Here is a 12,650-nt window from a genome sequence, read left to right as displayed (position 1 = left end):
AGTATCAACCTAAAAGGCTGCATCCCGTTTTCAGTTTAGTGGAAATGTTTATTATCAATGGAAAATATAATTATTTCCACTTATATGAGTTATTATGAGTCACTCCCCAAACTGAATTGGGATTTGAAGTCATTTGAGTTACTGATTCAGTGATCCTTAGGCGGAATCCCAAACCAGCTCCTAAACACCAACCCTAAGCACTACTCCTCTGTTTGTGCATTCCCTCCACTGATCTATATTCACTAGATTACTGATAGGCTGTTGGTAGTACCGGGTGCCATGAAGTCTCCAGCTGCCATATTGGTACTCCCTAGTTAGACAGGTCAGAAAGTAAACAATACGCACGCTACAGCATCGAATAAATCGAATAACGATGAAGTTCTCATTTTCAGGGGGGCTTAAAACTTCTAAAATAAAGATAAAGTCATCACTTTTACACACACTTGCTGCATTCCATGAAGTCTATAAATCATGTAACATATTACACAAATCCATCACAACAAAATGAGTTTGTTAAGGGAGCATAATAATTATGTAGTCCGATATTAAGAATATTAAAAACACATTCTATCTGATGAAGTCCTAAAAGTGCTAAATTGATGATGACCATGTAATAGCCTATATATGTATTTAAAATATTGTTACGGTAATTACATTACAGGCATTTTCATGGCGGGACTCATTGAGAGTGGGGAGTACCAAGATGGCGGCAGGTGACTTCAGTTTTTTCGGCCGTTTCAGCAACCCAATGAAGAAATAGAGACCAGTAGTTCCCACAGAGGGTCCGGCTCATTAAGTGCAGTCCCAAACCACATGGTGGGTAGGGCGAGTGGACCTTAAACAACGAGTCTGCATCTGGAATTTGGCAGCAGGTGTAACAGCAGCCTGTTGATGGAGGAAACACCTTCAGCCAAATGTAAATTCCTCTGGTTTGCTGCATTTTCGTCACACTGACAGAAAATCGCAAGTTAGTTTGTGAAAAAAAACCATAATTAATTCCAAAAGGGAAGGTCTTATTTGAAATAGTTTTATTTGACCATATACATTAGTTTTACGAAAGGGCAAAATTTTTGATTTTATGTCACACTGTGCTACAGAGCTAAAGCCACGCACATGGGGCGTCACTATGTTGCCATAGCAACTACTGCTTTCCTTTTCCATTGTAGGGAAGACGCTGTCCCATTCTCGTGTATACCACCCCACCTATAATCAAGGTGCCTTCCACATCTGCGAGTAAAACTTAATTGGGAGTGACACTTGATAGTTAGGGTTAGTGGTTAGGGAGCGGTTTGGGATTCGGCCTATGTTCAGCTGGTTTGCTGCATCGTCATCACTAACACTAACAGAAGATAACAGGAAAAAATAAAAACGGCATCATTAATCCCTAAATGGAAGGTCCACTTTGAAATAGTTTTATTCTGCTGGAAAGATTCATTTTTAAGAAAAATGCAAATGTTTGATTTCATATGGAGCGTCACTGTGTTGCCATAGGAACAACGTCTTTCCATTGGAGGGAAGAGGCAGTCCCATTCACGTTTATACACCCCACGTACAATCCAGGCGCCTTCCAACTCTGTGAGTGTGACTTTATTTCGAGGGACACTTGATAGATAAGGGCTAGTTGTTGGTTTGGGATTCAGCCTTAGTCTAACAAAAGTTCAACCTAATGCTTGTCCCCACTGGTCCCTATGCTTAAAATCCCAGATGTCAACTTAAACATATTCAAATAAATATTAAAATGGAGTATATGAAATATAAGGAAGAACAAAAAAATATATTTTTAGCCTAAAGGAGATTAAAAAATATAGTTTAAAAGGTACATGCTTCTGTGATGTTTTCAATGCTTCTGGTAAAAAATAAATAATTGAGAATAAGAAATTTTAATTAATAGCACTGTATCAGCACTTTGGAGTCCCCTCACTTTAAAAAGGTGCTATATAAGTGCAGGCCATTTATCATTTTTTAATAAGGCACTAAAAGGGGCATAATTCAGGTGGAATTAGTGAGGACACTGCAGCAGAAAACAGTCCAGGTGGTTAGTAGACAGTCAAGCTGGCTACACATTTTTTATTCACCACTTTGGGAAACAAACATCACTTTAATAGTCAGTAGTTTGTTTCCCACCGTGGGGAGATTAGGGAGCTCAGGCAGCAAATATCAGCTCAGCTGAGTGAAGCGGTGAAAAGCCATGGGAGCGGATGACTGAGTGAATAAGATGCTGTGATGGAAATAAGTTGGAGATTTATTTTTCTGACTTGAGTATAACAACTTTTTTTTCTTAGTTGGCTAGAAATGACTAGAAATACAATAAAGAGCAAGGTGAAATAGTTAAAAGAGACAGTGGGTATGGATTCAAAGTTTTTTTTCATTAACAATACAAGGTTATTGAAAAAAAGATGAATTAATGTGCAGTTTTGTTATTTTTACACATCTTTAACAATGACAGAATGTACGCAGTGGATGATAACCTAAATAATGTACAATTTTGCTGCAAATGAAGCTCTAATACCATATCTTCTATGATTAATATGTTTGCACAGCAGAATTCTGCAGAATTGTTATACAACACATTAACCATGCAGAGGGAAGCAACCAGTGATACGCTTAGGGACAAAAAGGACCAGTGAGATCCCAGTTGACACGGTGGTACAGTAAGGGCGGTCAGGGCTGAGGAATGAGTGAAAAGACGCTGAAGGAGTGAAAACAAAGGGTCACTGGGAGGGACTGCAGTCTCTGAAATACCTCCTGGGCTCTCTTCCTCCATCTCATTCTCAACACTGTCTTCTGCCTGCATTAATTTCAGTACCGGTTTCTCCTGCATATCTGGAAACAGGGGGTTGTTTTGCGTGTTTTAAACAACAGGACAGCAAAGAGTAAAATCTGTGGAGAACTATAACAGGAGTTGGAGGATTTGCTGCACTGTGAAAATACAGTTTAAAAGAAAATCCATTGTTTATAAAAGATTCAGATGTGCTTTGCTTTTTTTAAAATGAGTAGTTTATGAAAATGAATGCTCAGTAAATATTTACAAAGTTCTTAATTTCAGGTTGTGAAAATTACAAAAAAAGATTCAGTTGTACATGATGCGGCTATCTCCATGTTTGGACTAATTAAAAGGAAGTTGAAACACATAAAGTACATTATGCTTTTTGTTTTATAGAAAGATTAATTGATATGGATAGAAATTTGGGATACCCACTGGTTTATCCTGAAAAAGGAAGAGTGTCACTTTCCATGGCGATGCAAACTTATGAACGGAGGGATCCCTGAATGTATGGAGTCTTTTCTTAAAGTTTTTCTTATAGTTTCCTTCATATTTTTATTGTGATCTTGAAGTTTTGAGGTTATCTTTTCTGTTTGGGGTTTTTCCATATTAGCTTTTTTTCCTTTTACTTCAGGAATGTTGTGCTTTGGTCTTGTCTTAGTCTGTTATTTAGTTTTGCTATTTAGGTCTTGCAGTATTTGTTAATTTTTTACCCCATATTAGTTTAAGTGTTTATTCATGCTCTAGTTTATTCTTTAGTCATCCTTCTCTAATTGATCCTGGTTTGGTTTATGTAATTTCAGGTTTCATTTAGTAGATTGTTTATAGCAGTTTTACTGTGGTTCACTGTGGTTATGGATTCAGGGTTTTTTCTGTGTAATTAGTTTAATGGTGTTCGGCTGCTGTCTTTTGTGCTGCTTTTATCAGACTTTATATTGCTCATGTCTAAAACAACCACTTGAATAATCTTATATAATAATTAATCTTATATTTTAGATTAAGTTTATATTATATTAAAATGACTAACTCATGGTTCTGCCTCTGTCTGCCAGTCTGCATATGGGTCCATCCAAGCTGTTTCTAACAGTGATGGATAATGAAGGTTGGTGCAAGTCTGATTTTAATGTAAAAATGTCTGTTTGTTTGTTTTTATTTCATTTTTGTAAAGTCAAGTTTTAGTGAGGTTTAAAAAAATGATGCAGTTTAAAAAGTGTGGATTTGCAACTTTGGAAGGATTTGACTGCACAAGTTAATCACTTTGTGTTCTTCCGCATGATTCTGCAAAGCAAAATCAGAAATGTCAGCATTTTTCCCAACACACTTTTACAAGATCAAATGTTTAATCATTTATGATAATCACTGAGAGAAACTCCCCCACTCTGTTGTTGCTCTAAATGTCAAAGACTAAAACTCAAAATAGAATCTGATTTCCCATCTTAAAACCCTGTAGCTTTGTTCTGGATGATCAGGGAGATGCGAGTGTGGGGAAATGAGGCGACAAGTTACATGTCACCAGCCTGGAAGAACAAAGACGAGATGATCAAAGCTTCTCCTCTGCCAAACAAGCCTGACTGCAGCTCAGATTAGAGAAACTCTGCTTAAAGTGCAGCTTGACTTGAAGGACGACCTGCAGATCGTGTCAGACGGCTAAAAGTCCCTTCTCTTTATGAAATAAGCTTTACCAACTGTAAGCTTTAAAACATTTCAAAGACATTCCGCATTCTCCTTTTTATGCATTTAAAAAATATACTATACTGCTCAAATAATTTGATGTCATTAGGTGTAGGTTTTTGTTTTTTGACTGCAAAATTTTACAAATAGCAATTTTAACATAAAAGAAAAACAAACAGTTTACCACAGGCTGATACACCTGAGGAAATCTAGGATCACAGTGAAAGTAAAACCCTCTTTTACTCATGCATGCAGCAAGAAAAACATAAATCTGTTAAGTTTGTCTTCAAATTAAAAAAAACAATATGAAGCAGACAGAGGATATTTTTGCTCAATCAGTCATTATAGAGACATCTTTGGTGTTCTTAGTGATTCAGTCTTCCTTAGGGGTAAATAAATTTGGCAGTCATCCACAAAAACTGGATATAAAGCGAGAATGTAAAATACTAATTGTATAGGTGCAAAGACCTATACTATTAACAAGTTAAGCATAAAAACATCTTCTTAACCTTTAGTTAAGCCCAAAGATTATTAATAATCCTGACAGTTTAAGGATTAAAAAGGTTTTTATCCAATCAAGGAATTTTTTTGTGATTGCAATGATGGAAAAAAAAAAAACTGTTCAACAATTATACATGTCCCTATGATTATAGGTGACATGATCATTTTATCTGTTTATATTTCAATAATGATGATTAATCTTTGGTGATGAATTCAAAGTCTTCAAACTCAATATCTCCTCCTTACCATCACCATGATTTTTAGCTCCTTCACAGATTAAATGAAGTCAGGATGACGACTTCCAGTCAGACTAAAAATGTTGGTTAATTTTAGAGAGTTCTCTAATCACACGTCTGGCTGTGTTATGGATAACTTTGGGTTTACCTTAATCATTTTACCAAAAAAGACTTTGGTTTGCTTGAAACCCCTTTTTAAACTGGATCCTTTGGTGTTTTGTCATTACAAGTTAAGCATGAAAAACCCCTATTTAAACTGGATCTTTTGGTGTTTTGTCACTACAAGTTAAGCATACTAACATCTTTTTAACCTTCAGTTAAGTCCAAAGATTATTAATAATCCTGACAGAGGGAAACATAGATAAAAAAATTCCCTTTTCTAATATTTAAATTTTTTAAAGCCAAAAGTTTTTTTGAGGAATAAAAGCAGAAAACATGTCATACAGGAAATGATTCACTGCAGAATGAAGCATCACTCAGACACCATCTCAGACATTCAGTTATTTTTTTAAATCTTCTTGAAAGATGGAATTTATTCAGTCATTATATGTCTCCTTTAGTTAAACAGTTTTCTTCTTTCTATTTTTTAAATAAGCTTTATACAGTGTGTAGACATGATCTGGTAAAAAAAAAAAAAAATGAAGCTTGTTATGGAAAACTAAAGAAACTGTTTCTGATTTAATTGTATGCAAACCTTTGCAGCTCCAGTTGTATAGAATATTTGGATGCTTGAAGTTGTGAAGTATTACTTAGATACATGATGAGGACTCACCTTTTCCCTGGCAAAAGTCCAGCTGTAGGATGGTCTGCATCAAAGAGTCTGTATTCAAGGTGAGGTCAAAGTCAGGGCCAACCTTGGGCTCCAGGGCCCCCTTCACCCACTGGTCCTGAGACGATGCCACTCGCTTGATCAGGGCATCTGAGATCTACACAGACAACAAAAATGAGGACTGCAGATATTTCTCTATTTTAGATAAAGACCTAGTTGATGGATCATTTGAGAGAAACTCTCAGTTGTGTAAAGCTCTGGCAGCATACATAGCAGTCTCTTTGGGATGCCTTCCTGTGGCCTGGCTTTATTGCTTGCTGCCTTCATACGCTCTTCAAACATTGCAGGATTCAAATTGGACCCCACTGTTTGATCGTCAGAGCTCTACTGCTGCAGGAAATAAAAGCTAAATGAAAGCATCACATTAAAATGCACTTCCCTGCGATTGGGATTTGGAAATTTACCCTTTAGCTATAAAAGGGAATAATTTTGTTTAGTCATATTTTCCGCCGGATTAGTCCAAACTGCAGCGAGCAGAGCCTCCCTGTAGAGATTAGAAGCTCTGATGATAAAGAAGGACCTAATCAATAGATTATAAAATATTCAGGAGAAATGGAACGGACGGGATGTTTCTGTGGGCGTCTGTTCCTCTCAGCATCTTTGATTTTATCTCCCTCTTAGTCGACTCCTCCTCTGCTGGTTTCTTTGAGCAAAAATCATTCAAAACTAAAAGCAGCAAATTTCTAGTATCCGCCTTATATTTCACTAAAGCGCATTTTGAGTTTATTCTGTTAGAGTGAAAAACCAACTTTTTGTACATTTTCTTTCTTTTGTATCTTAGATTCTAACCTTTATGATCAAAGAAGTCCTGATTTTAAGCTAATAAGCTTTTATGTTGAAAAGAGGGAATATTTCTGCTAATTATTTAACATCTCCTAAGTGAGATGTGTAAAGTCTAAACCAGTTTAAGCGGAGGAAAAGTATTCTTAAACATAAAGTTCTTAAGGTCACAAATGTTTCCTCATGTTTAGCCTAAAGAGGTTTTTTGTTTTTTTTAATTGCCCACATTTTAGATATACTGTGGTTCTACTTAACCAGCAGAAATCTAAGCGTGTGAAGAAAACTTAAATTAAATGATTTGCAGTAACTTTCAGAGCTCAGACGTGTCTTTTTACAGGTTAAGTTAATACCTGAATACTCTGAAACTTTGAGCATTTTTTGTCAACACTATTTTTATGTTTAACTGACAGTTTTGGTAAGAAAATCATGAATACATTAATATTCCCCCTTAGTATTTTGCTTGTTTCAGTTGCTCATAATAACTAAATCTAGTTAAATTTGCCTTTTCTATGATTTTTCATTTGTTTCACCACAAGGCACTTCCAAATGCTTAGAAGTCACACAACAAGGCTCATTTAAAGTCTGGAAAAGTGTGGAAAAATGACACTACGGTAAGTCTGATAAACTCAATTCTCTTTATAGGAAATATAAAGGCAGACCACTAAAAATACATTTGCCATAAATGTATACTTTTGATATGGATTTAGAAAAAAAAGTTTGTGGTATTTGTTCTAAAATAAGATGGAGAAACAAACAGAGACACACACCATGCATCAATAGGTGCATTATTGTTACCTGCAGGAACCCGCTGGGGTCGTTGTCCTTGAGGACTTCCAGACAGTATTCCATCATGCCGGTGGTCTGCCGCAGCTTCATGGTGCAGTGGGTGATCTGGTCACGCACAACCTGAAAATGTTGCACATCAAATTAATTAGAAATGGAAAATATTTGGGTTGAAAAGCGACAAGTGCTTTTTGCCAATATTGTTAAGTCTCAAAAAAAAAAAAAAGCTTAAACTGTGGTCCCATAAAATTAAGCAGTAATTGAGTTTAATACAGTCTTATTAAAGTGCAAAATAGTAATAACACATTAAGGAAACAATTTCAAGATTTAAAAAATACAAAACCAACAGTTTTTATAGATGGTGGATTTATAAGCCTACCAACTATTATAGTCCAAACCTTTATTTTTACTATGTCACACCTTTAGTGTCACTTTCCATTAAATGCATCCCGATAAGCAGTGATATACGTTTATAATGAACCTGAGTAGAATGAGACACACACCCTGTTTCATTTCTCAAGTTTTCTGTGTTTGTGAGTTTGTAGAGTTCACTGTTTGTTTGTTTTTTTTTTGTTTTTTTGCTCATTATGTTCAGTTCAGTTCTGATGTTTTCTGAGCACAGAATTGTTTATGTACGGCAAGTCGCCTCAGTATTTCCTGCAGAACTATTAAGCTACAGATGGATACAGGATTTCAGGTTTGGTGTCCTGTTAGTAAATAAAAGCTTACTTTGTTATAAAGATGTGGGGATCAGATGTGTCATGTCAGAGGCTGACCTGTGAAAATGGTTTTAAATTCCATAAAAGTCTTCACCGGCAGGGTTTTTTTCTACACTACATACACATTTAGATTCCATCACGACACAAATACACAGAAAGCTGTTGTATAACTGTAGAAAAAGAGTCTAAAAAGTCTCAATGTACATCAGGTTTGGAGCTAAAGATCAGACAGAAAACATCTTCTGACTCTTCGATAATTAAACCAGTGAGTGCCTGGATGAATCCCAGTTAATTAGATGGAGTCTTTGCGATTAGTCGCCTCATTTGTTTGAGGATTAACGATATCCAAGTTAATTATTCACCTGTCATCCGCAGTCTGGACTGAAATATGAAGAGCGTGACGAGCTGAAATAAACACTTCATACACTCTTTATGCAGTGTTTTCCTTTGATAATTTGTTCGTATACATTTGATATATATTCTTTGTTATATTATTTATTACCGTCAATAAAAAAAGAAACCCTGATATTTATTTGAAATTGTTAAATGTTTTATTTTTTAACTTTTCATATTTTTTTGATTATTCGGATTTTACACAACATGATTACTTAAAGCAAGCATTAGTTATATTTCTGTTAGTTAGTTGTGCTATAAGACCCTAGTTATAGATCTGCTTTAAATAGAAAAAGTGTGTATTTGGATTGTACCATTTCTGTTCAGTTAGTCAAGTTGGAAATTAGTTTTTTAGTTGGTTTGATCTGTTTTAATTATTACTTCCATGCCTGAGAGTGTTTTTCATAGCTTGTTACCTTTAAGCAGTGTTTTTCTTTTGCCTTTAAATGTTTATTTGACACTTTGTTTCCCCACTTTTGGAGCTGTAGTGGTCTGATCATTTCCTGTGTTTATGCTTTAGTTAAAGTCTGTTATGTCATGCTGTTGGTATTGATGACTGGCTTAATTACTCATTTTTTCACCTGCCGAGCTCCGCCTGTTTTCTCATTACCGTTAGTCTGATCCACCTGCTCCTGCCTTTATTTTACCTGCCTACCACTAGTCATCATGCTAGATTAATCAAGCCAGTGGGGAGAGTTTTTCCAGTGTTAATCTTATAGTTTCTGATGACTTGTTCTGCATCTCAACCAGTGAGCCCTCCTGTTCGTGTCTAATCTGTTTTAACCTGCCTGCTTCCAGTCATCAGCTCCAGATTATTCTCGAGCCAGATGTGAGAGTGATTCAGCGTTACCTTAGTGTTTCTGATAGCTAATCCTGGCCTGTTCTGCTTCTCAACCACTGAGCCTACCTGTTCCCATCTGATCTGTTTGACCTGTTTTTGGACTCCTGCTCAATTCTTCCTGTTTAATGAACTTTGAGTTGTTCCAGTGTATTCTCATTATGAGTTCGTATGAAATCGTACGAAAAGTTATGCACCGTAATTTCGTACGTCGTATGCGCATGCATCTGATGCACCATTCACGAACATAGAATATAAATTACAATTAGCCCTAACCCTGACCCTAAGATATAAAACAGCAAGCAACATAGTTAGAGACATGAAGAAGTGATTATTGCACTGTTTTTCTCAGTTTTACGTCCGTCCTGCTTTTTTTCTTCTGTCTGCCAGCGCATCCGCACTGATGTGGTTTTTTGAGGAAAAACGTCCAAAACGTACGAAATAGTGTGCATAACTTTTCGTACGATTTCATACGAAATAATAATGAAAACATGTTGGTTGTTCCTGTCAATGACCTGGATTTCCCTTTGGAACCTCTTCTGACTTCTGATCTCCTGGTTCTGAATCCTAAGCACGTCCTCAACACCGGCTTTGGCTTCGCCATGTGCATTATCCTGCCTTCCTTTATCTCCTGCTTGTTGTACGTCCAAGGTTGTAGCATCTGGAACACTCTGGGCGGCAACCGCCGCATCTTGTCGTCAATCGACCGGCTGGAATCAACCACGGCGTCAACTAAAAAACCACAGTTTCCTGCCTTAGACATCCTTGCTGTAACTGCAGATCGGCAGTTTTTAAAATAAACGCTTTTGACTAGTGGGTCCTCCATTCTGATCTGTGACATGTTAAACTGGTCTATTGTAAAGAACAAGGAATATACTTTAGTCTATGCTACAAAAAAAACCTGCCTCCAACCCAGTCTCCAATCTTTTGCAGCTTCTCCCAGGGTTTCCTTAATCTGCTCCTCTGCTTCTGCATCCCCCCTTCCTCACATGATGCAGCTAAAACAGTTTTCCATCGGCATATTTTGGTGATGGACATTCTGATGATGAATGGAACAGAGCTCTATGAGACGCTCAAACTTTGACATTTTGTTAAAGAACCGCGTCCTACCATAAACATCTGAAGAACTTTATTGCTGAGCTGTCTGCTGTGCAAGATGCTTTTACTCACTAATGTTATTTAATATACCTTTGAGGCTTTAATAGAACAGCACATTTGTCCTCATTTTAAAATTACACTCAAGTGGATTCTATTTATTAATTATGTGACTTTGATTGCAACTGATATTGTGCTTTATCTGGACCAATCAAATTAAAGTGCTCAAAATCTGAGTGGATGTCATTCTTACAGCATATTTCCTATTTCACTCCCAAACCATAGTTATGCGCATTTCTATTAGTTTTTCCACATTCTTTCACCATATGATTCACTGAAATGTATGGCGTTAACATAGAATATTAAAAAGTTCCATTAAATATATATATTCTTAACATTAATGTTATAATTCATGGTTGATATAACTCCTGGTGGATGCTACCAGTTAAAGAAATGTTTTTTTCTTTCTTTATAATAAGTGAATCTGCAAATAAGCAATATGTTTGGGTTAAACATGCATTTAAAAATGTGTTATTAGATTTTGACTACTACATAACAGATTATAAAATTTAAAAAATAACAATTGAATTTTTGTTTAGGACACATTTACCCATTTTACCCATTTTAAGTCTTCACTGAGTGACCTTATCTACTGTCTGATTCAGTTGAGGGTTGCTCTATTCTGCTGACACTCATCATCTGCTAGCAACATGCTCATTCAATCTGGGTTCAGGAGCTTTGCCTATCATGCTACAGCGGCAAACAAAATGATTTTCAGAGTGAAACGTTAATAGAAGTCATAAAAAAATAGCGCTGCTTCTCTTTTAAATCACTATGAACCACATTCAGCTCCAGCGTTCAGTTGATGCTTTATGTAAATCAATGTGTTCTGTACTCTCCTCATTTAAAACCAATTTAACACAGCTGTGAGGCAAGACTACATTACTTTAGACATGAGATGAAGTCAAAAGGAAACGGCATTAACTCTTCATTAAATGGTTGTGAGCTGCATTTTGTGATACAAATGTTTATGCTGGAGCTACTATTCCTGTTTGTATTGCATGTCTGGTGTTTTTACAGGATTGCTGAAATGAAGAGAGAGCTGACTGGATGAATAGAAAAACAGAAGGATAGAGATATGGACAATCTGTGGAAGTTAAATTGAGTATAATATTTTATTCATTTAGTGCCCATTTATATTGCTTAGCAGCAAACAGTATATCTTCAAAAGAAAGATTTTAGAGCTTGAAAAATGGACATTTTTTGTTTTGATTCCCCAAACTGGCATCGTTCTGACTCTCATCTGCAACAGGTAACATACAGACGGCTTATATATACTCCACATATTCAAAGCAAATTTCTCCTTAAAACTAATGTAAGTATAATGTACAGAATTACATATTTAAATTTTATGCAGAAAACTGGTAGGTTTGAACTCAAAGAGGATATTGCAGGTTAGAGCCTCACTTTTATCAGTGTTTAGAATAATTAACTAAACTTTGACTATAAAAACATTAGTCTGATGGCTTTTAATCATCTTCAAAATCACATTCATGTGGTAACATGATGGATTACCACTAAAGCATGAGGGAGCAACACTGAACGATAACTGTGTGAATACTGAGTTGAAATTAGTTTGAACGTTATTGTCTGTTAAAAAACCACCTAATTGCATTACTTTACTTATCATTAAAATCTCATCCTGTTCCAACAAACCGGATTATATGAGTTAGTTATTAAAGAACACTGATTTTTTTTTATTTTATTTTTTTTAACTCACTGCTTGAGGTGTTTTAAAGCAGAAACACTGCACTAAATACAAGAGGCTGACTGACTCTGGCTGGAACCGAGAATTAAATTGATATAGTAGAATATTTTTTATCATAAGTAAAGGTAATCTACATGTGCAGGAAAACATGATGTATCTGTCAAGCAGAGATGGTAAAAGTACTCACTTTCCGTACTTGAGTAAAAGTACAGATACTTGTGTTAAAAAATACTCTGGTAAAAGTGGAAGTACTGATTAAACTTCTTTACTCAA

The 12,650-nt window shown here is 35.9% G+C and overlaps 1 protein-coding gene across 1 annotated transcript in view; it reads right to left on the bottom strand.

Annotated features, from left to right (window-relative positions):
* Positions 1–12,650, bottom strand: part of trim67 (tripartite motif containing 67) — a 75,962-nt gene that overhangs the window by 10,554 nt on the left and 52,758 nt on the right. Inside the window, exons 4-5 of the mRNA XM_015371720.1 lie at positions 7,577–7,687; positions 5,945–6,098 (exon numbers count right to left, since the gene is read on the bottom strand). Of these exons, the coding sequence (XP_015227206.1) occupies positions 5,945–6,098; positions 7,577–7,687 (265 nt within the window). The remainder of the gene's footprint in view (positions 1–5,944; positions 6,099–7,576; positions 7,688–12,650) is intronic.

Source organism: Cyprinodon variegatus, unplaced genomic scaffold (genome assembly GCF_000732505.1).
Source record: "Cyprinodon variegatus isolate N-32 unplaced genomic scaffold, C_variegatus-1.0 Scaffold64, whole genome shotgun sequence".
In the NCBI taxonomy this organism is placed as follows: domain Eukaryota; kingdom Metazoa; phylum Chordata; class Actinopteri; order Cyprinodontiformes; family Cyprinodontidae; genus Cyprinodon; species Cyprinodon variegatus.
Note: the sequence above shows the minus strand (reverse complement) of the source record. Positions and strands in the feature narration are given on the sequence as shown.